The sequence below is a fragment of the Sebastes umbrosus genome, chromosome 17, assembly GCF_015220745.1.
Source record: "Sebastes umbrosus isolate fSebUmb1 chromosome 17, fSebUmb1.pri, whole genome shotgun sequence".
Taxonomy (NCBI): domain Eukaryota; kingdom Metazoa; phylum Chordata; class Actinopteri; order Perciformes; family Sebastidae; genus Sebastes; species Sebastes umbrosus.
In genome coordinates this window covers 15,964,205-15,987,233 of record NC_051285.1, presented here as the reverse complement: position 1 = coordinate 15,987,233, position 23,029 = coordinate 15,964,205, and the positions used below count along the sequence as shown (strand labels likewise).

At 41.0% G+C, this 23,029-nt stretch overlaps 2 protein-coding genes across 2 annotated transcripts; both read left to right on the top strand.

The window, feature by feature from the left end:
* The first annotated feature begins 3,241 nt into the window (after positions 1–3,241).
* On the top strand, positions 3,242–6,552 carry LOC119475282 (dynein light chain 2, cytoplasmic-like). Its single transcript, XM_037747805.1, has 3 exons — positions 3,242–3,397; positions 5,549–5,693; positions 5,769–6,552. The coding sequence occupies exons 2-3, from the start codon at positions 5,562–5,564 to the stop codon at positions 5,904–5,906; spliced, it is 270 nt and encodes an 89-aa protein (XP_037603733.1). The 5' UTR covers positions 3,242–3,397; positions 5,549–5,561; the 3' UTR covers positions 5,907–6,552.
* A 1,938-nt stretch (positions 6,553–8,490) lies between these two features.
* Positions 8,491–21,126, top strand: heatr6 (HEAT repeat containing 6). The gene is made up of 20 exons (XM_037747753.1): positions 8,491–8,885; positions 10,335–10,442; positions 10,575–10,715; positions 10,808–10,923; positions 11,698–11,812; positions 11,914–12,012; positions 12,120–12,284; positions 12,927–13,174; positions 13,980–14,154; positions 14,239–14,445; positions 14,852–14,951; positions 15,053–15,447; positions 15,531–15,653; positions 15,844–15,930; positions 17,603–17,737; positions 17,821–17,943; positions 18,034–18,158; positions 18,459–18,555; positions 18,801–19,005; positions 20,116–21,126. The coding sequence occupies exons 1-20, from the start codon at positions 8,598–8,600 to the stop codon at positions 20,688–20,690; spliced, it is 3,627 nt and encodes a 1,208-aa protein (XP_037603681.1). The 5' UTR covers positions 8,491–8,597; the 3' UTR covers positions 20,691–21,126.
* Positions 21,127–23,029: the final 1,903 nt, after the last annotated feature.

Below are 23,029 nucleotides of genomic sequence, written 5' to 3'. Positions count from 1 at the left end.
ACAATAAGCAATTTCTTATGGAAAAATAAAACCCACTATATGCGAAAACAATGGTGGGCTAAATTTTATAGACTTCAGCTCTCTAAACAATACATTCAAAATAAATTGGATCAAACAATATCTAAAAAATCCTACCTCTATTTGGAACTTCATCTCTCATCATGTCTAAAATTCATTCTGCTTTGTAACTATAGTATTCAGAAAATCCCGCTTAAGCTTTCCAATTTTCATCAACAGGTTCTTTTGGCTCAGACGCTGATTTACAAGCACAATTTCTCTCCCCAGAGATGTTATATTTGGAACAACTGTAATATTTTATATAAAAACATGTCTCTATTTCATGATAAATGGTTTAACAATGGTATTATACTCGTGAGTCAGTTGTTTAATAGAGAAGGACTACTTTACAATTACTCAGAATTTCTCGCCAGGTACAATATACCAATAACCCCAAAAGAGTTTTCTATAGTTTTTGACGCTATCCCATCTAGAATGTACATGTTATTGAAGAATGCTGACCACTCTCCACCCTTGTCAGTGTCGACCCCCTGACCCCATTCAATCTCCGTTAGGTAAATTCAGTTTTTCTGTTAATAGAGGTATGAACTCCAGGATAAGGGCCTTGTTTCAGGACAGCATGGTTTCTATTCCGGCAGCAACATTTTATTGGAGCAATTTTGTTAGTGTAGACTGGAAGAAAGTTTATGGTCCTTACCGCAAAAGTTCCTTCTAGCAAATAAGGTTAAAGAGGTGTCATTTAAATTGATCCATAGATTCTATCCAATGAAACATTTCTTACAAAAGTTAGTGAGAGTGACATAGATGTAAATTGTTCCTTCTGCGAATCACATCCTGAAACTTGGTCTCATGTATTTTGGTCCTGTAAATTTACATATGAATTGTGTAAAGATGTCAACAATTTTATACTTGTTAACATTTTCTCAAATTTTGCACTGTACTATAGAAATATTATATTTTGTTGCTATGGTTACAGTGACAAAGACAGTAATGCATTTTAATGCTCGCGAAGTTCCACATTCACAAGTGTAAATTTACGGGAAAAAAATTCTTTGTATTTATGAAAGAAATGGATCTATATCTGTCAACAATTTCTTCCTCACAAAACCAAAAAGCAATGAAAACAATAAATGTATACAATATCTTTTTAAATGGAATTATTGTCATACTCTCGCATGGTCTTTTTTTTTTTAATTTTATGTTGGTTTTGTTTCATTTCTGTTGTCCTTTTTGTGTTTGGCAAAGCTCTTTGTTTATGTTTTTCGCTACGCTTCTTCTGTATGTAAATTATTTCAATGTTTTCTGCTGTTACTTTGTATACTGTCATTTTGAAATAAAAAATATTTATACAGACGTAGGCAAAATTGTTGGTACTCTTCCGTTAAAGAAAGAAAACCCCACAATGGTCACTGAAATAACTTGAAACTGACAAAAGTAATAATAAATAAAAATTTACTGAAAATTAACTAATGAAAATCAGCTGTTGCTTTTGAATTGTGGTTCAACAGAATCATTTTAAAAAACAAACTGATGAAACTGGCCTAGACAAAAATGATGGTAGCCCTAGAAAAGATTGAAAATAATTTGACCATAGAGACATATTAAACTAAGGTGTGTCCTGTAAATAGCATCACAGGTATCTTCAAACTTGTAATCAGTCAGTCTGCCTATTTAAAGGGTGAAAAGTAGTCACTGTGCTGTTTGGTATCATGGTGTGTACCACACTGAACATGGACCACAGAAAGCTAAGGAGAGAGTTGTCTCAGGAGATTAGAAAGAACATTATAGACCTTCATGTTAAAGGTAAAGGCTATAAGACCATGTCCAAGCAGCCTGATGTTCCTGTGACTACAGCTGCTCATATTATTCAGAAGTTTAAGGTCCATGGGACTGTAGCCAACCTCCCTGGACGTGGCCGCAAGAGGAAAATTGATGACAAATCGAAGAGACGGATAATACGAATGGTAACCAAAGAGCCCAGAACAACTTCCAAAGAGATTAGAGGTGAACTCCAAGGTCAAGGTACATCAGTGTCAGATCGCACCATCCGTCACTGTTTGAGCCAAAGTGGACTTAATGGAAGACGACCCAGGAGGACACCAAATCATAAAAAAGCGAGACTGGAATTTGCCAAAATGCATATTGACAAGCCACAAAGCTTCTGGGAGAATGTCCTTTGGACAGATGAGACAAAACTGGAGCTTTTTGGCAAGTCACATCAGCTCTATGTTCACAGACGAAGAGATGAAGCATCCAAAGAAAAGAACACTGTACCTAATGTGAAACATGGAGGAGGCTCGGTTATGTTATGGGGCTGCTTTGCTGCATCTGGCACAGGGTGTCTTGAATCTGTGCAGGGTACAATGAAATCTGAAGACTATCAAGGCATTCTGGAGCGAAATGTGCTGCACAGTGTCAGAAAGTTTGGTCTCAGTTGCAGGTCATGGGTCCTCAAACAGGATAATGACCCAAAACACAGCTAAAAACACCCAAGAATGGCTAAGAACTAAACATTGGACTGTTATGAAGTGGCCTTCTATGAGCCCTGATCTAAATCCTATTGAACATCTGTGGAAGGAGCTGAAACATGCAGTCTGGAGAAGGCACCCTTCAAACCTGAGACAGCTGGAGCAGTTTGCTCACGAGGAGTGGGCCAAAATACCTGTCGACAGGTGCAGAAGTCTCATTGGGAGTTACAGAAATCACTTGTTTGCAGTGATTGCCTCAAAAGGTTGTGCAACTAAATATTAAGTTAAGAGTACCATCATTTTTGTCCAGGCCAGTTTCATTAGTTTGTTTTTTAAAATGATTCTGTTGAACCACAATTCAAAAGCAATATCTGATTTTCATTAGTTAATTTTCAATAATTTTTTATTTATTATTACTTTTGTCAGTTTCAAGTTATTTCAGTGACCATTGTGGGTTTTTCTTTCTTTAACGGAAGGGTACCAACAATTTTGTCCACGTGTGTTTATATACAAATTTATATATATATATATATATATATTATTTTTATTATTATTATTCTTTTTCAAATTATGTTATTTTTCTTATTTCTGTCTACCTACCTACCTACAATCTTAAATAGAATGGGCCAGAGAATGGGCTTGACCAGCCTAATCAGCTGGATCAATCACTTCCTCTGAGAGGAGGGGAGGGGGTTGAAAGCAGTGCATTCTGGGTGGAAATAAGATGCAGGCACTGTCCGCAAGTGAAAAACGCCGTCACCGGGGTGTAGGCTCCTCTCCAGCCAATCACATACCAGATGTGATGTGGAGGGGCGGGGCAGAGACGCACGCTTTCTTTTCATAAATGAACGAACAACTGTGCAGCTGCCCGTAACGTACAACTGTAAACTATTTAACTCCGCTGAGAAACGGTAAGAGTTGACTGCATGTGAGATAACGTGTTTTGCCGTGTTTCTTGCTAATCCAACCCGTGCATTGTCAGCAGGTGAACGGGATTACTGAAGCTGCTGCTGCTGCTATGCTAATCTCGCCTGTTGTATTTGTCCTGAGGAGCTGCATTAATAACACTTTCTGTTCATTGTTGTTTGTAAACCTTACACATTCAGTTGAATTATAGAACTTGTGGTGGCATTAGGGCAGAACTAGTGTAAGTGTTGCTTCACAAGCAGCAGTAAATCCGAGTTGTGATGCTGCGAGCTTGCAGGTGCAGATATGCAGTGGCGGATGAAGGTGGTCAGGGGCCCCTAGGCTACTCTTTGTATCCCCCCCTCTCACTCATCATGCTTTAACATTGCCAGAAAAAAAAGTTATTTAATGTAAAAGCTAGTGATGGCGAGCTGAAGCTTCATGAAGCTTTGAAGCTTTCCATTAAATTGGTTCGTAAAAGGGTTCATTTCTCGAGGCTTCATGTTGCACACGAAACCACCTGGTGTCCAAAGAGTGTCAAACAGGCAGATATGATCTTAACCATGTGATCTGTGATATACTGTATTTTGCCCCAGTAAAGGCTGTTGGGAATGACTATAAACAATGAAAAAAAATCTATTACCATGTAATCCATTTATTTCTATATAATAAGTATATTATGAGTATATAATATTCATGTATAATAAACTCTAATTGTTTTGTGAGTAATGCAGCTTATGTGTGTAAACCGATCCTTTGGTCAATAATTGTATTGTAGTGTAATGTAATATAATAATGGCAGGAGGGGTAATATTAGTGTTCTGTGTCACTTCTGGAAAGTGGCATTGGTTCAACCAGTGAAGATTTCAACCACTTCCTGAACCAGTCACACGCTATGGCGAGGCTTATGACGTCATTGGTCTAAAACGATACAGGCCTCGAAACGTGCATCGCGGAAAACCTCCTGGATTACTCGACACACGCTCTGAAGCCTCGGCACAGCACGTAACATCACTAGTAAAAGCATGCTAGGAATTAGGGTTGTGACGTTGAGGACATTTTCCCACGGTTGATAAACTTGTGACAACACTGGTTTCACCGATTACACCGCGCTTTTGCTATTCGCTTCGACACCAAATCCCCCCGCCATCGTCGTGTGTGTGTGTGTGTGAGAAATCTGACTCCTGCTACTCTGTGCTGAGACTCCTTGTAGCGTCAGTCGTCTGGCTATGTATTGATAACACGGCGCTGATACGCCAAAATGAACTAAATGGGTTATATTTTGGTAAATAAAAGCGAGCATGCTAGGAATATTACACAGCCCACAAGTACACACTCGGGGATCACTGGCATATCCACAGACACACATTGAGCCAGCCTTTTAATCTAAACCTTGAAATATCTAGTCAATTTAGGGATTTTCTTTAGTAGATCACGGTGTTCTTTCAGCCGTTCTGCTTTTCGTTTTTGTGCGCCGTGGTCATATTTTCATTTTACCGCTATTCTGTCCAGTAGTGATGTATTATTTGAAAACCAAATTGACCTTATGAACCTTGTCACATCATGGGGCGTGGTTCATAAGGTCAGCCCACATCTACCCAATCAGCTGCTTAATTTTTTAATGTTTCTTATGGGCCAATAGGGGTAAAGTTTTTGTTTTTTTTCTCTCTGAAGTACATTTAAATAATTAGGAATAATTGTCCAATCTGGGACCCTTGCAAACATGAGGCCCCTAGGCTGCAGCCTAGGCCTGCCTGTGCATTAATCTGCCCCAGCCAATATGTACATCATGGCAGCAGACTTCTTTTAGGGCTTACTGCCGTACACGTCTCGCAAACCCACATTACTGAGTTGTCTATATAACTGCACTAAGTATGACCCAGAACAACTCTCCGTGAAGCCCACGTGAGGTTTTTCCTGCAAGTTATCCAGGTGACTTGGTAATCCTGCTTCATAAGACCTCCTATCCAGTTAATTGGATTTGATGGGTGCCAGTCTTATTTAACTCTCAATGGTAAATTCAACATGCAAACAAGTAGACCCCTAACTACAGCAGCTAGTAACTGTTCGCAGCGGAAATGGAAAGACGAGGCTCACTGTTTGAACTGGAACTAGTAAGAAATGTCTCTGATTATTACTTTTTTTCTCCTTCGCAGTCAAAAAGCCAAAATGTCGGACAAGAAGGCCGTTATAAAGAATGCAGACATGTCTGATGAGATGCAGCAGGATGCGGTAGACTGTGCCATGCAGGCTATGGAAAAGTACAACATTGAGAAGGATATCGCTGCTTATGTCAAAAAGGTACATTAGATCAATATCAAATGAGTAGTGCAAAGGTGTAACATTTATTGATACCCGTCATTGTCTCCCCTGCAGGAGTTTGACAAGAAGTACAATCCCACCTGGCATTGCATTGTTGGGAGGAACTTTGGCAGCTACGTGACGCACGAGACGAAGCATTTCATCTACTTCTACCTGGGTCAAGTGGCCATTCTACTGTTCAAGTCGGGCTGAAATCCAAACACGCCCTATCGAAAACTACTTTTAATTCAGCCCTTAATACTTCTGTGCCACGCTGCGCTGTACATTTGCGGACATGCCTACCTCCTGGTTTCCTGCTTGCTTCAGTCTGTTATTGTTTGCCATCTACAACATTACCACCATGGGTGGATGGCGCTTTAATCATGCCTGGACTGATGATGTGCCGTTCATAGATAATGCCAATTTGAAACCACTCCTCATTCCAGCACTCAGTCAGCATGTTCACACCTGACACTCATAATTTCCGGATATTATTTTTGCTGTGCATTGATGCACGGACTTTGTACATTGTTTCATATGGATATGTTGTATGATAACTTATTTTTCATGGAATTAAAACGAGCAACAGTGTTTTTGTTGAAACGCCTTTAATTTTCAATGTTGACTGAGATTGGATATAAATTCCAAGACTGTTGCTTACACTTAATAAAGAAAATTACAGAGATTTAAGCTTTTGTACATGCTTGAACATTCCTGTTTCCACTTCAGTTGTGAATCTTTACAATGTTAGTGCTGTATATCTCTGGAATGTAATTAAGTGTGCCGTTTGGTATTGTGATATTTTCAACATGTTGAGCACAAAACAACTTTGACACAGTAAATTGGTCCAAAATGTGTATTTTGTGTATGCGTGCCTTGAATTTGTTTCACTTTGCATGTACTAAGATCACAATATTGTGAATGATGATACATGATATACACTTTTGTTCTTTGAGGCAACAAACGAGTCAGATTTTCTTCAGAATTGGTTCTCGCATACTCCAGTGTTACAGTTTCCAGATGTAGGGGACGTTCTGCTCTATCTGAACAGGCAGACAGGGGATACAGATGTCTGTCTCTCTGCTTGTGTCCACAAAATAAAATTTAAAATTTACACTTTCACCACTGGTGAAAGGCTTTGGAAATTAAGTGTAGTCTCTAAAATTGTTGTATTAACCAGCATTGGGGAAAGTGTTAAAGGAAACAGTGTGGGGACATCCAGCAGAAGGAATTATAATAACGCAACTGTATAATTTCCAAATACTGTATACTATACTCCCCTACATTTTAAAGCAAGTATTGTGCTCTTTCTCCTATGTCTTCCTGACATCCTCAGTTGGAAATCACTTCTCTCAGAAGTTTAGTCCAAAAACTGAACTTTTATAGGTTGTAGTGGTTCTCAAACTGTTTGGGGGCAGGGACCCCTTACAGGGCAGAACATTTTCCAAGGACCCCCTCATAATGGTTACACTGATTAAGCACAATGCTTACTACCATAGACTTGTTTCATAGTGATAAACAGAAATGCATTTCAATTTGAATAAGATGAGATCATCCATTGTTAGTCCCACAGTGGGGAAATTAGCAATGTTATTGAATGTTAATACCATTTATTTACCTCTAAACAGAGGGGGATTTTATTCAAATTACATTTGCACTCAACTTGACAGCATTTATAGCCTACATTTCAAGTTTTCAAAAGATGATCAGTAGCAACACTGTCCTAATAAATCCAGATATTTAAACTTACTTCAACTTAAAAATAAATAAAAAATAATGAACATATTGCTGTGTGTCACAATCATATCATAGTTTCTATTGGCCCAAAGCTAAAGTGGGTGGGAGACATGGAAACAATATGCTTGTTTAATTGGTGTAAATGCACCCTAAAAAATGGCAACAAAGTGACAGGTAATATAATTGAATAGATTTGAAGTACTGCAATTTTGATTAAAAAGTATTGAATAAATTAACTAAATATAAACAACAAAAAAATGTGTTAATCCAAATTAGTTTTACAAGGAAAACTGATTTATATTTATTAAGAAACTGAGCAAAATAAATATCTGAGTGAAATTGATTTATATTTACTAATTATCTGGGTTAAATTGATTTAGATTTACTAGATATCTGGGTGGGATTCATATATTTTTACTGAATATCTGGATGAAATTTAATTTTTTTTTTACTAATCTGGTTGAAATTGATTTAAGCTTATCAAATATCTGGATAAAAATGATTTGAATTCACTAAATAAAAATACAGAATACAAATAAAAAAATACAATGTGGTCCCCATCTGTAGATATAAACTTTCTAATGATACAGCACAATTCTATAATTTATAGCAAATTGTTTTGCGACCCCTGGGGGTCCCTGAACCCCACTTTATACTAAGGAATCAGAATTGTCTCCACCTTGACCAGCTGCAACATAAACATGTTATGTACACATGAATGCATCAATCATTTTAAGTTTCTATTAGGATTTTTATAGATATAGAAGTATACAACATGGACCAATCCCCAGTCCTATGTGCCTTTATACAATCACACAAAACTCAATATGAAAATGTATACAAAATAATCAAATATTTCATAAATATGTCAAAGGGGCAGTTGTGAAAATGATTTAATCTGTTGATACTTCATTTAAATCTCTGTACCCTGTTTAGAAAAAATGTTGAATGCAGAACTTTTTTCTTTACATTTAGTTATTTTTTACATACTGATATTGCTTCATTAAATGTAGTTGATGGTAGTTCTTCAGCTGTTTCTGAGGGAGATGGTGTGTGTTTGATTTACACTGTCTGTAGGGGGCAGTAATGAGCCTCACATTTGGATGTCAAGCTTGAAAGTAGGAGTGGGAACCACCGAGCAAATGAAATACTTCCGCCTTCAAAACTATGGCGGCTCAAACTGAGTTGTTAACAGCGGCCGTTAGTGATGGCCCTGCTTTCCCTCCGGTGGCTTTGTCCGCGGACGCCGCCCCGTTCACCCCTCTCGGGACGGACGGGTGGCGGCTTGGCTCCCCGTCGGACGTGGAGAAACAGTTTTCCCGCTGCGCCGCGAAGCTCCGAGCCCTCCGAGCTGACTCAGTCCAGCTGAGAGAGGAGCTCAACCTGCTGCTAGACCAGCTCCTGTCAGAGAACTACAACAAAGCCTTCGAGCCTGACATCAACATCCGACCTGAGGTAACTCACACTCGCTCTGGTCTTGTGGTGACAACTGTGTTCAACTTAACTTGTGATACTGAAAAAGCAAAAAACTAAAGAAATCCTATTAAATCAGGCTGTGTGATCAAAATTCAGGTAGTCATTTTTTGTGTCTTTACTGGAAGCATCCTGCCAACCATGCAGTCCTGGCAACAGACCAGTATCACCATAACAACGTCATACACCCTAGCAACCACCTAGCAGCGGAGTGGCTACAAGGGAGCCCCCAAACCGGGAAACTCTCGCGAGATTGCTACGGTTAGGCAATGACCTCGAATAGTTAAGGTTAGGATGTGTGTTGGAGGGCTGCATGGTGGTCACGGTGGTCAGCACTGGCGCCTCACAGAGAGAGGGTCGCAGGTTCGAATCCGTCTTGGGGCCCTTCTGTTTGGAGTTTGCATATTCTCCCTGTGTTAGCGTGGGTTTTCTCTGTGTTCCCCGGCTTCCTCCCACAGTCCAAAGACTCTAAAATTGCCCATAGGTGTGAATGTGAGTGTGAATGGTTGTCTGTCTCTATGTGTCAGACCTGCGATAGGGTGTACCCTGCCTTCGCCCGATGTCAGCTGGGATCGGCTCCAGCCCCTACGCGACTCCTAACGGGATAAGCGGTTGCAGATGATGGATGGATGTGTCGTCGGTCGGCGAGTCTCGCGAGAGTTTTTACAGATCTCGGATCAAATTACGCGGTTTGTGGGCTTCCCTCTAGACACGACCACCTAGCAGCAACCCAACGCCCTAGCAACCACAGAGAACATCATATCAACCACTTGGAAACAACCACCTATTACATAATAGAAACTAGTAGGGCTGCACAATTAATCAAAATTTTGGCCTACTGCGATTTTCAAATCGCACGATGAGGAAGAAATCAACATCATCATCAATCATATCACAACATATGTTAAAGATGAAATGTGTGTCAAAATAGCATTTTAAATTAAATATTGTCGTGCTGCAGAGATGTCCTAGCCTACACATCATATTCTACAGACTTATGAAAACATCTTTGTTTGGTACAGATCCTCGCTAAAACCATAATCATTTAAATATGTTTTTCAATGAGAATTATCTAATAATTATCATTCCTCTACTATTGCAAATCATATCGCAATTGCAATATCAGTCACAATAATCGCAATTAGATATTTTTTCAAAATCATACAGCTCTAGCAACTAGCTGCCACTTTGTTAGCAACCTATCCAACACCCTAGCAGTCATGTGGTAGTGTCCTACCAACTATTTAACAACACCCCAGCAAAAACAAAGTCAAAATGAGTTCTGCTCTGGCACTTAAAAGTTTGCCTTTTCTGTTTGTATCAAGCGTCTACTTAATCAACTAAATAAACATATGTGATATCCAGGATTATTTTTTTTTTTTGCTGTGAAAGATGTTTTGGCCGTGCTGAGCCTCATAATTTCCATTTCAGGACGTGTGCAGTCTGCTGAAACATGTCAGCTGTCTTGTGCCGCTGAGTCAAGAACATTTAGTCATCAAACTCTGCCAGCTAATACATCATCTACTCAATCAGCTAAAGGTAAAAACTATCCTTTAGTAACAGTAGATCTTATACTACTGTGCACATCTACTCATGTACCGACCATGTACAGTATGTAATCGCCTGAAAAAATACATATTTTCTTACTTTATCTTCTCACTGTTTTGTAAGGTAATAATGGATGAGCGGACATTGGATGTATTGGTGAACTATACCGTCAGTGCACTGAAAGAGTGCAGTACGTGGACGCACTCAGATGTTCTCCTGGCACTCTCCACAGTAGTATATAGGAATGGACCACAGTGCCACCAGGTAGATATTTGTACCCGCTTTGTGAAAGTGTATTGTAGACAGTGTATGATAGCTAACTGCTGAATATTTAATATAATGCTTCTCATTCATAGCACCTCAGTGACTTGCTGGGTGAAGAGGGAGTCCTCCTGCTGTATAGTTCTCCATCTCAGCCAAATATGGAGTTACGCCATGTTGCTCTTACCTGTATGGCCAACATCTGTCTCAGGTAGGCTCTAGCATGCTTATACATTTAGCCAGTAGCCATATTGTGCATTTTTGTCTGTGTGTACCGTGTGCCCAGTTTGTAGAATACTTCTAGGTCACAAACTGGCATCAGTATTGTAGTTTTTATAGCTAAATGCTCACTGTCCAGTCCCCAACCGTGCTGTTTTGGTAAACTCTCACTGCTCTCTTAGCATTTTTTTTTTTGATACAGCAGGCAGCTGTTTTCATGGGTAGCTGTTTTCTCAGCATCAAACTGCAGACAGACACAGTTTGAGACTAGCTGGTAAACATAGTGAAGCATTTAGCAGTGAAAGAGGCAGATATTTCCCTTAAGAGATGATAGAGATCAAAGATAGAGCTAAAAGAGAGTGAATATTTGACATACATTCATCAAGTCCAAGACCAGAAACACAAATCCAAAAGAATATTGTTACCTACCTGCGTTGAGCGTGGGTTTTGCTGCCTGTCTGCCACGCGCCTCTTTTATCTATTTATTTATTAGTTTATTTGTTTGTTTATCCTTCTCTGTGATTACATAATGTAATTCTATGTTTAAGTTGCAAATATTTTTTTTTAACAAAGAGTAATATTGTTCCATAACTACTGGATGTGTAAATGAGCAAACAAGTTTGCCACATAAACTTTAAAAGATAATGCCAATGTGGCGTGCACGACTTGTTTCCGCTGCACCAAAGTGGGAGAAAAAAATATCAGTAATTGCAGGTGTAAATTCTTGGTTGTAATTGTTTCTGTGGTCGGATTTTTTTCTCTTCAGGATCCCCGGTCAGCCACTTTTGGATGAACAATACAGAAGTGTATCTTTCAGAGTCTTCCTGACAACACTGCAGTCACCCAAACCTCCTGACACTGATGAGCTCTTCCACTGCACGGTACGCAGCGGATCATTTGTTTGTTGTAATGAAAATTTCAATGGGGGAATATTACTTTTAATCACAGTTGACCCATGCCTGCCCTTGTGTCCTGTGTGCAGGAGATCCAGGCAGCACTGAAGGGACTTCAGTGTTGTCTCTCAGGTGGGAAGTGGAAATATGGTGGAGAGGAGCTTGGGTCTGTACTGGCTGCACTTAAGGTACCAAATTGCAGATTTATCTATTGCTTTATAATTTTTTGGTCCTTTTTCCTGAACACAACGCTATATGACAGTCTATACTGAGTAATAATTTGATGTTTTTGAAGAGACTCATGTTCCAGGGAACTCCAGGTGTGAGTGTCGAGTGGCCGACTGTGCTTTACCCAGCACCTCTTCCTCAATACGAGGGTGTCTCTGCACCAAAAGTCGCCGAACCACCAAAACCTTCCGAGCCGCCAAAGGATGCCGCTGTGCCAGGCAAAACCTCAGGGGTAAGACTTCATTTTTTCCCCCCACTTTGTTTATTAGTTTTCACATTTAACAAAAAAACAAACACAGTAAAAGTACAGGAAAATATTTTTCATCTTTTTTTTTTGTTAAGGAAACAAGGAAAAAAGTATAATACGATAATCCCCATATTAAAATAATAATAACGATAAAACAAAATAATAATTAAAAAAACAATAATAGACAAGGTGTGTGTGAGTGTTTGTATGTGTGTGTGGCGGTTTAGAGTAACCTGGGAGGCAAAACCAGAATGCATGAGCTAGTGTTGCAGGTGAATTTTTACATATTTTACATGAACCATCAACCGATGGATATATATTTGAGATTCTGACTTTAGACAGATGAAGTATGTGTGCCACCTTGAATTGTATCAGGCCGTGCCCTGCACATATTGAATAGGAGTGTATTCTTGAAAATATATCTTCACCACTCAACACCTGTAAATTGTAAATTCAGATTGGCCTGCCACGCCTCTCTCAGTGCATCAAGAGATGCTGTTTGCATAGATGGAAATTTCATGTAGACAAGTCTTCACTTTTGTTTGTATAAGTTCTAGTAAGGGCTACTTCAAAATCAGTGATGAAACACATATTGTTGGTTGAAATATTGTTAATATCTCCCCTCAGAATAAAAAGAGGAAACCCAGAGGAAAGGGGAAGAAGACGAGCACTGAAGAGAGCAGAGGGGATGATGGAGAGGAAGATGATCGAGAGGCAGTGCCTGCACTTCAGAAAGGAGGGGGCAGAGAGGGAGGCAGAAGCGAGGGAGAGTCCTTGTCTAAACCCTCTGGCCCTTCTCTCTACCCGTCCTGGAAAAGAGCCAGTTCTGACTCAGAGTTTTCCGACCCAGAAGGCAGTGCACAGAGCAAATTGAGGTACAGAAAAACACCCACGCCCATGTCCACCCATGTCACCACTATCAACTCACAAGTTATATTTGAGAAACAAAATTACCTTTATGCTTTCTAAAAGTTTGACATGTTTATAAAGTGGAAGGAAGGGTTCGTTTTTTTAGGGCTGTCAATCGATTGAAATATTTAATTGCAATTAATCGCATCATTGGCCATAGTTAATTGCAAATGAATCACATATTTTTTATCTGTTCAAAATGTACCTTAAAGGGAGATATATTTCATATTTAATACTCTAATCAACATGGCAGTGGGCAAATCTGCTTGCTTTATGCAAATGTATGTCACAAAACAATGACAAATATTGTCCCGAAACTCTCACAGGTGCTGCATTTAGCATAATAAATATGCTCAAATCTTAATGGCAACAACAGCTGTCAGTGTGTCAGTGTGCTGACTTGACTATGACTTGCCCAAAATTGCATGTTATTATCAATAACTGGGCATGTCTGTAAAGGGGAGACTCGTGGGTACCCATAGAACACATTTTCATTCACTTATCTTGAGGTCAAGGGTCAAGGGACCCCTTTGAAAATGTCAACGCCAGTTTTTCCTCGCCAAAATATAGCGTAAGTTTGGAGCTTTATTTAGCCTCCTTCGGGACAAGCTGGTATGACATGGTTGGTACCCATGAATTTAGGTTTTCTAGTTTCATATGATGTCAGTATCTTCACTCTAGCTTTAAAACTGAGCCTGCTACAACCTAAAAATCACAAGTTGCTTTAATGCGTCAAGTGAGAAATCATCCTGCAGTATTTTTCTTTTTAAGGCTCTACCACGGTCGTGTGCGCCAGGGAGCACTGCACTGTCTGGTAACGGTTGTGAAAGGTGTGGAGAAGAGGACTCTGTACGGTTACTGGTCCTCCTTCATCCCTGACGCTCCTATTGGGGGGCCGCCACCTCTCAATCTCCTCACAATTATCCTGAAAGACCCCTCGCCAAAGGTAGGTGCAACACACCCTCACTCTTGTTACAATTATCCTCGGCATGTATGGCTGTAGCATCCGTATCTTTCCTCTCCATTACAGGTGCGTGCGTGTGCGCTTCAGGTGTTGTCGGCCATGCTGGATGGCTCACGTCAGTTCCTGGCTGTGGCTGAAGATACGGCGTCTCCTCGTACATCTTACACCCCTTTCTCCTTCTCACTGGCCACTGGCGTCAGAGAACTGCACCGCACTCTCAGTCTGGCTCTGCTGGCCGAGACCTCCCCTCAGACGCTCACACAGGTCATAAAGGTACGATAGCATGCCAGTTTTTCCTCACCAAAATTTAGCGGAACTTCGTAGCATGTTTAGCATCCTTCCTGTCAAGCTAGCATGACATGGTTGGTACCAATGGATTCCTTAGGCTTTTTAGTTTCATATGATACCAGTATCTTCAGCTTTATCTTGAAGACTCAGCCCGCAACAACCTCTGAAAGACAGAATTGCGGCCATGTCCGCCTGCAGGCCGTTGGAGTTTTAAGGGCTTAAGTAAAGATGTTGAGCTTACATGTACAGCTTGTGTAAAAGTAAAGTACACCCTGGGTCATATTCTGACAATGTGCACACATGTAGTTGGGGAGAGATATCTGGTTTCACTGTGATTGGACCAAAATGGAACTGCTTCTAACAGCTCATCTCCACCTTTCCTGTCTGTTAGTGTCTGGCCTACCTGGTGGCGAACGCTCCCTACCACCGTCTCAGACCTGGTCTGCTCAGTCCGCTCTGGAAGCAGATGCATACCTATGTGCGCCACAGAGGTCTGTATTCCATCAGTGCATTCAGATAGCCACATACAAGGATTTAAGAGAACAGGTCAGTGACACAGGCTTCTTTTAATACACCTGCTCTCTGTCTTTAGACGTGAATGTTCGTGTGTCAGTCCTGACCCTTTATGGGGCTCTGGTGACGACTCAGGCTCCTCTCCCTGAGGTCCAGCTCCTTCTCCGACAGCCGGAGGGCAGCAGCAGCACCGGCTCACTCACGCCGCAGGACTCGGCTCTCAGCTGGAGACAAAGAGACGGAGTGTCCTCACCCTCTCGCACACCAGTCAAACCCTTCCTGCGGAGCTCGCGCACACACTCCCCTCACGTTCCTCGCACACCGGAGGAAAAGGACAGCTCCCCACCGTGGCTGTTGCAGCTGTGTGTGTCGCTAGTGACTCAGCCTAGAGAGGACCAATCAGACAGCGAGGGAGCGGGAACAGGAGGAGGTGCTGCTTTAGAGCCCTCCCCTGTCCGACTAGAAGCTCTACAGGTGAGAGATAACGGGTGAGAGTGACAAAAGAAAAGCCCCAGACAGACATTTCTAAAATCTGAAGTGTGTCCTGTATGTTTCAGGTCATGTCCCACCTGGTGCGTGGCTACTTCTCTCTAGCCCAATCATGTCTGTGTGAGATCGGGCAGGTGAGCGCTCGCTGCCTTGGGGAGACAGACCCCTCTATACAACTGCACGGAACAAAGGTAACACCTCCTAGTTTCTTTTACTCCGTCTGTAAATGACTTCCACACTTTCTCTCTTCTCTGCACCTATGTTCAAGTGCCAGCAATACAGATCGTGTATATATGAATTTTGAAAATTGATATGAAATGACAGATCGAGACAGAATGAGATCTGTGCTCTGATATCTATCCGTCATTGTCTTTTATTTAGTTACTAGAGGAGTTGGGGACAGGAATAATCCAGCAGTACAGAGCAGAGAACAACGTGGCTGAGAGTTTGAGGGTCCCCACAAGCCAAGTAAGTATAAACTAGGACTGTCAATTGATTAAAATATTGAATCGCTATTAATTGCATGACTGCGATTAATCACAAATTAATCACACATTATTTATCTGTTCAAAATGTACCTTAAAGGGAGATTTTTCACGCATTTCATACTCTTATCAACATGGGAAAGACAAATATGCTTGTTTTATGCAAATGTATGTTTATGTTTATTGTTGGAAATCAATTAACAACATAAAACAATGACAAATATTGTCCAGAAACCCTCACAGTTACTGCATTTACCATAAAAAATATGCTCAAATCATAACATGGCAAACTGTAGCCCAACAGGCAACAACAGCTGTCAGTGTGTCAGTTTGCTGACTTGACTATGACATATCCCAAACTGCATGTGATTATCATATAGTGGGCATGTCTGTAATGGGGAGACTTGTGGGTACCCATAGAACCCATTTTCATTCACATATCTTGAGGTCAGAGGTCACGGACCCCTTTTGAAAATGGCCACGCCAGTTTTTCCTCACCAAAATTTAGCGTAACTTCGTAGCGTATTTAGCGTTCTTCCTGTCAAGCTAGCATGACATGGTTGGTACCAATGGATTCCTTAGGCTTTATAGTTTCATATGATACCAGTATCATATGCTATCTAGCTTCAAAATTGACCCCGCTACAACCTAAAAATCGCAAGTTGCGTGGCAGTAGGCAGTATATTTTTGGCATCATTGGGCAAAAATTCCATAATAACCTTTCAACATATTGTAATTCGAGTGTTCTGAGAGATAACTAGACTTCTGCACCTCATCATGGCTCTGTTTTCAGGCTTTAAAAAAATCTAGCCTGTGACGAGAGACTTTGCGCCAATCAGAGGTCATTTCATTGAGAGAGCGTTCCTATTGGCTGTGCTCCGGTTATGTGACCAGATCTTGGCGTTCCTTCAACAGATTTTACAATGGCAGCCGCGTCACAAACTTTCCCATTTTACAGCTAAACCGTGCACTACAAGATGATTCTGAAAACATTCGAGGAGAAAAATAGGCATTAACGTAACATAAAATTTTGATTCATATTTGATCAGCGCTGCCTTGTTTGACCGTTTGGTCGGAGTTCACGAGTGATTGACAGCCGGCTCTCATAGACAGCAGCTGGACAGCAGACCTCAGATCAGCTCTTACTGCTTGTTTTCCTCCGGTCTGTGAAATCTTGCAGATGCCGTTAGGAGCACCGGAGGACACAGAGGCACATGATTTTTTTCAGGTTACTTGTTTCATGTACTACTGTCACGATATAGCGCGTTTTATAAAAATAACTTCTTTTAATCATATTTGCTCCAATCTCACCATCTTCAGCTTTAATGCATTAAAGAAATTAGTGGCTTTAAAACGAATTTGTGTTAACCATCCCTAGTATAAACTGCCTTTTAACTGTAAACTGTATCAGGTTAGACCTGTTTTGAGGGATTGTTTCTTATGTCTTATTGCTGTTTGTTTGTTTTCTGAAAACATTAACTAAAGAAAGGAGAAGAACGTTGATTTGATGTCCCTTTTTACAGCCAAATCCCTCAAAATGTTGGTTAATATCTATATTTCAACTGTGACTAGAAAGTTTTAAGTTCAATTAACTGTGATATAGTAATGTATAGTAAAATAGTGTTTTCTTTTCATACATATATTGTGTGATATAGGTGGTGCTGTTTTGGTCAGAAGTCTTGAGTGGTCCGCTGAACGGAGCGCTGCAGAGCGAACAACATCCCACACTGCAGACGAGCGCCTGCGACACGCTCGCCTCCATCCTGCCGCAGGCCTTCGCACAGCTGCCTGTGAGTTCCCCTTTGAGTGTTTCTACACAGCTAATACTGAGCTTCACGGAGCTGTAGGTGTGACGTGGGATGTTGTTTTTAAGGACAAGACCCAGCTGATGTGCATCACTGTGCTGCTAGGGCTGACTTACAGTGAAAGCTATCTGGTAAAGACCGCAGCCGTCAGGGCTTTGGGAGTCTACATTATGTTCCCCAATCTGAGAGAGGTACGTACACTGACCAGCAACTATGAGCACCCTGCAACATGTGTCTGACCCACAAGGATCTGTTATACAGGTTGTGATTTCTTTTTTCAGGATGTGATGTTCGTGGCGGATACGGCAAACACAATCCTCGCTGCCTTAGATGATCGATCTCCAAATGTCCGCGCCAAAGCTGCCTGGTCCCTAGGCAACCTCACAGACACACTTATTGTTAATATGTAAGAAAACGTGGACACAGTGTTGAGTGAATGCTTTAGAAAACACACTGAATTCATCTTTATGACAGTGAAGTAAATAAATCTGATATTTAAAAAAGTTTAAGCATGGATCACTTATTGAACTTACGAAATATAAGACTTTTGTTATGTATTAACAAAGAAGAGGCTTTAAGAATAAGAAAAACATTTTTTAGCTAACTGATTTGGATAAAATCAGTATAATATAGTGTATAGTCAGTGCATATAGTCTGTCATTAGCAATTGAATTGTTTTGATCTGTTTATCTCCTGTCTCTATCAGGGAGAGTGTAGGTGTGGACTTCCAAGAAGAGTTATCAGACATGCTGCTGCTCAAGATGTTGCAGGCAGCCACCCGAGCATCAGCCGACAAAGACCGGGTGAGAGCACTCACTCTTTTACACACAAGAGCAACATTCAGATTTATCAAGTCTTGCCATATTTTGTTCTGCTATGAAGAAGATAGTTATGATGAAGTGGTTTGAAAATGGGGTCCATGTTTGGGACACAAAGAATGCTGTTCAGTCAAACAGGAAACAACCTAATCATGTAAATTAATGCCAACTTGCTCAGTATAACCTCATCAGTATGACTGAACTTGATTCCCCCCCCCCGCCCCCCTCAGGTGAAGTCTAATGCTGTGCGAGCACTCGGGAATCTGCTTCATTTCCTGCGTCAGAGTCAGCTGACCCGGTCTGCGTTCCAACGCCCGCTGGAAGACGCAGTCTGTGCTCTGGTTAAAACTGTCCAATCAGAGGCCACTATGAAGGTCAGATGGAATGCATGTTACGCCTTGGGAAATGCATTCAGAAACCCAGCCCTGCCGCTCGGTAAGTGTTTATTCATTTGCTTGTTCACCTGTGTTTGACCTTGGTATGAATTGGTCAACTCGGGTCATCAACCTGGCTCTGTGACTATGCTTCCAAACAGGATTTAAAGGAATAGTTCCATATTTTGGAAACAGAAAATGCTAATTTACTTGCTTGCTTGTCGAAAGTTGGAGAAGATGATGATAATAATGAAGCTAAAGCCAGAAGACAACTAGCAATGACTTCCTGGAATCTCTACTAGTTGCCTAGCAACCTCACAGTGACAACATGTCATTAAATCAATAAGTCATTGCGCTCGGCCAAGAAATAGTTCCAGCAGCACGCAACTCCCTCGTAAAACCACAAACTGTTGTTTTTACATTTAGTTTTTTGTGCAGATTAAACGCCAAACTGGAGAGATACGTATGATATCTTCAAAAAAAGTTATTCCTACTTTTTCGCGCGTTTTCCTATGACTGTCCAGCATCAATTTCCGCTCCAGTCTTTTCAAAATAAACTTCCGTCTTCGCAGTATACAATTTCGTTAGGTTTAGGCAAGAAAATGACTTAGTAAGGTTTAAGAAAGATCGTAGTTAAGTTACGCCACACCGGAGGTGACGTAACTTAAGTACGGAAGTTACGTGACAAATAAATCAACGTTGACTTCTGGTTTCACGCGGTGTACGAACAGCGGTCTGCTGGGTGAAAGTCCAATGTTTTTTGACCCACCAATCCACCCCGACCTCCTCCCTAAGCTGCTTTTATCGCTCTTTATACTTCCTCGTTCGCAATTATGTGGATTACATACCAATTCATTTTGTGGGATATATATATACAAATTGCAATGCATTTACTTTTTGTAGGTATAGCTACAAACGGTGTATAAGAACAGCCTGATTAGTGAGCTTTAGATGTGCTGGTAGGTTCACGTTTGGACAGAGCCAGGGTAGCTGTTTCCAGCCCTTATGCTAAGCTAAGCTAACTGGCTGCTGGCGCTAGCGTCATATGTTGTGTAAAGACTTTAGAATGGTATTAATTTTCTCATCTAACTCTTTGAAAGACAGGAAATAAGCATGTTTGTCTACAGTGATTGATCTGATGATGTGATTTATGTTTCTCTCTTCCTCTTAGACTCAGCCTCGTGGTCTTGTGACGCGTTCTCCTCCCTCTGCCATGTTGTTACTTCCTGTAAGAACTTCAAAGTGCGGATCAAGTCTGCCGCTGCCCTGGCAGTTCCCGCCAACCGCAGCTGCTATGGGGACTCGGAGCGGTTCAGCCGTGTGTGGCGTTCTCTGGCCATAGCACTCGAGAACAGCGAAGACACAAACGACTTCTTAGAGTATCGCTACTGCGCCAGCCTGCGACACACGCTCTCACAAGCTCTCCTACACCTGCTCAGCGTGAGCCAGTCGCAGGACATGCCCACCCTCGGGGCATCGCTGGATGGGGAGGAGGGGAGAGGCATCAAAGAGCATTTGATAAAATATCTCAGAGCGGAGGAAGGAGCAGGAGAGGGGGCAGAGGGAGAGAAAGATGCGGGAGGGGACAGTTTTACCCCTCAACAGAGAATTGGAGGTCTGCAGCAGACGTTGAACCGACTGAAGGAGTTGGAGGCTGAAGGGGAGGGACGGGGAGAGGAGGAGAGAGGTAAAGACGTGGTGGTTGATTTCCTGGAGGATTTGCTAAAGACCTGTGAAGAGCTGTAAAGAGTCTCATTTCCAGCTTCAGTGCCAGGTTTAAGAAAACTATCTAGGATCACCAAGACTGCTCTCTCAGGCTGGACAGATCAGAGCAGGCCAGTCGGAGGAGAAACATACAGCCACAAACTAACTGGTGATTGCAAAGATTATATAACCAGCTTTGTCATAGTCAAGGAACCACAAGACTGTTTGGAAAAACTCAAGGCCATTTAGGAATGTTTTTTTTTTCTTATTATGTACATTTAAAGATATTTTACAGTGGCTTTTCTATCTTTATATTTATCTAATTGCACTTGCACTCTTATGAATTAACACCTGATATACAAAGACTTGTAGTGAAATTATGGAAATTTATTGTTTGTCGACTTTCGTCGGGAATCCTATTGTGATGAACCTGTTGACAAAATTATGTTGTCCAACTTAATAAAGATGAGAAAAAATATTTATTGTTTTCATGTTTGGAGAGTTTTGTCTGATTTAATGCATAACAGTGGAACATGGTGGATTCCATTGAACATCAATTTGATTGTTTTATTTGTCATTCGACCATATCAAAATATATTTTGATATATGAAAAATATTCTTAATACAGTTCTATTGATTAAAGTTTTCTGATTACAGCTTCTTAAATGTCAATATTTTCTAGTTTCTTTACACCGCTATGACAGTAAACTGAATATCTTTGAGTTGTAGACAAAACAAAACATTTGAGGACGTCATCTTGGGCTTTGGGAAACAATGATGGACATTTTTCACCATTTTCTTACATTTTATAGACCAAACAACTAATTTATTATTTGAGAAAATAATCCACAGATTATTTGTCAATGAAAATAATTGTTAGTTGCAGCCCTAATTACACACCGCCAGTTACTGAATATATGACTTTAAGTGCAAGTCACTTAAGGTGATAATGAAGTGAAAGAGACATAATGATAAAGTCTAACTGTATTCACTTAGTACTTTGAGTGTTCGCTGTTAAACAAAGTAAACACTTTGGGCTCTAGTCACATTTTCATGTTATTTCTTTATACATTTTAGTGGGTAAATTATTATAAGGGCCCGATATGTTAGGTTTTTTGTCTCAAAGCAATGGATCCTGTTGGAGAAATTATTTAATAAACAGTCTCTGGTCATTCAATTGAGAAGCAATTACAATTTATTAAGCAAATGCATTTGGGTCCATACAGCAGACAAGTCAGTGTAAAAGACAGAGAGCTCCCTCACTACATCATCCTTTATAATCTTGATTTAGCCTTCCCAACACCTTCCGCCCTGCTTCTGAGTGTAATTAGAATGTTTTGGCAGAGTGCAGGTGCGAGGATGATAAGAAATGTATCTAAACTAGGATAGTCTGTGCTTTAATTTTTTTCTCACATTCCCTCCTTTTATCATGAATAACTGAAATGAAACTGAAAACATTAAAAATAAATGAGAAATTGCATTAAGATAGGTTGTACAGCACATGTATCATGGTCGTCAGCGATAATGCACCTTGTAAGGGTTTAAATTAACACGTCATTGCGATACAGTGGTTAAGGATCAGTAATGCATTGTTTTTGTGGAGGAAAGTCTCCCAACAGATATAGCGAAGCGTGTGTTTCATGTGTGTATATGAATGTGTGATGATTTATATTTGACAAGTCACGTTTTTGTCTGGATGTAGAGGTCTCAAGAACCATAAGAGTGGGAGGACTATAAGGAGAGTGAGCAAGAGGAGGGAGAACATGGTGCCACTCAGACCACAGACACCAGTGTGTCTGAAAGGGGTGCCATGGTCGTCCCCTCTCCATTTTATGTGCATGTATCCCTTGTTGGTGACACAGAGACTCGTCTGCACGCCACTTTCTGTCTTCTTGCTATTGTAGTGTAGTATTGAGAGCAGTGTACCTGCGTACGCCCCCTAATCTAAAAGTTTTGGGCGCTCATGAGCTGGCTGTGAGCTAATCATACAAAGCTAGTCACGACACTCTCAGTGATTCTCTCAGCCTTCTCCTCAGGTTCTGCACAACAATGTCGTTGTTTGTGTCTCAGCCTTGTCCTTAGCTCTCCCACTCTCGTTCTCAGCTTACTGTGTGATGTCCTCTTCCCCAGGCCAGTTGGATGGAGCCTTTTTGCAGTGTGTGGCGTGTATCCACGTCTCTCTCTCGGCCACCCGAACTGCTGTAGGTGACTTCAGGAGAACCTGGAATGGGCCCAGGAAACAAGGTTTTTTTTCCAGGATTTTCTCCGGAAGTCTTTCACCAGCACCCAGTCTCTTGGTTCACTGGAATGTAGCTTCCCTCCTTTGGTCGTTTAGAGGACACTTTTTACTGACCTAGAGGCACCAGAGTCTACAACCATGT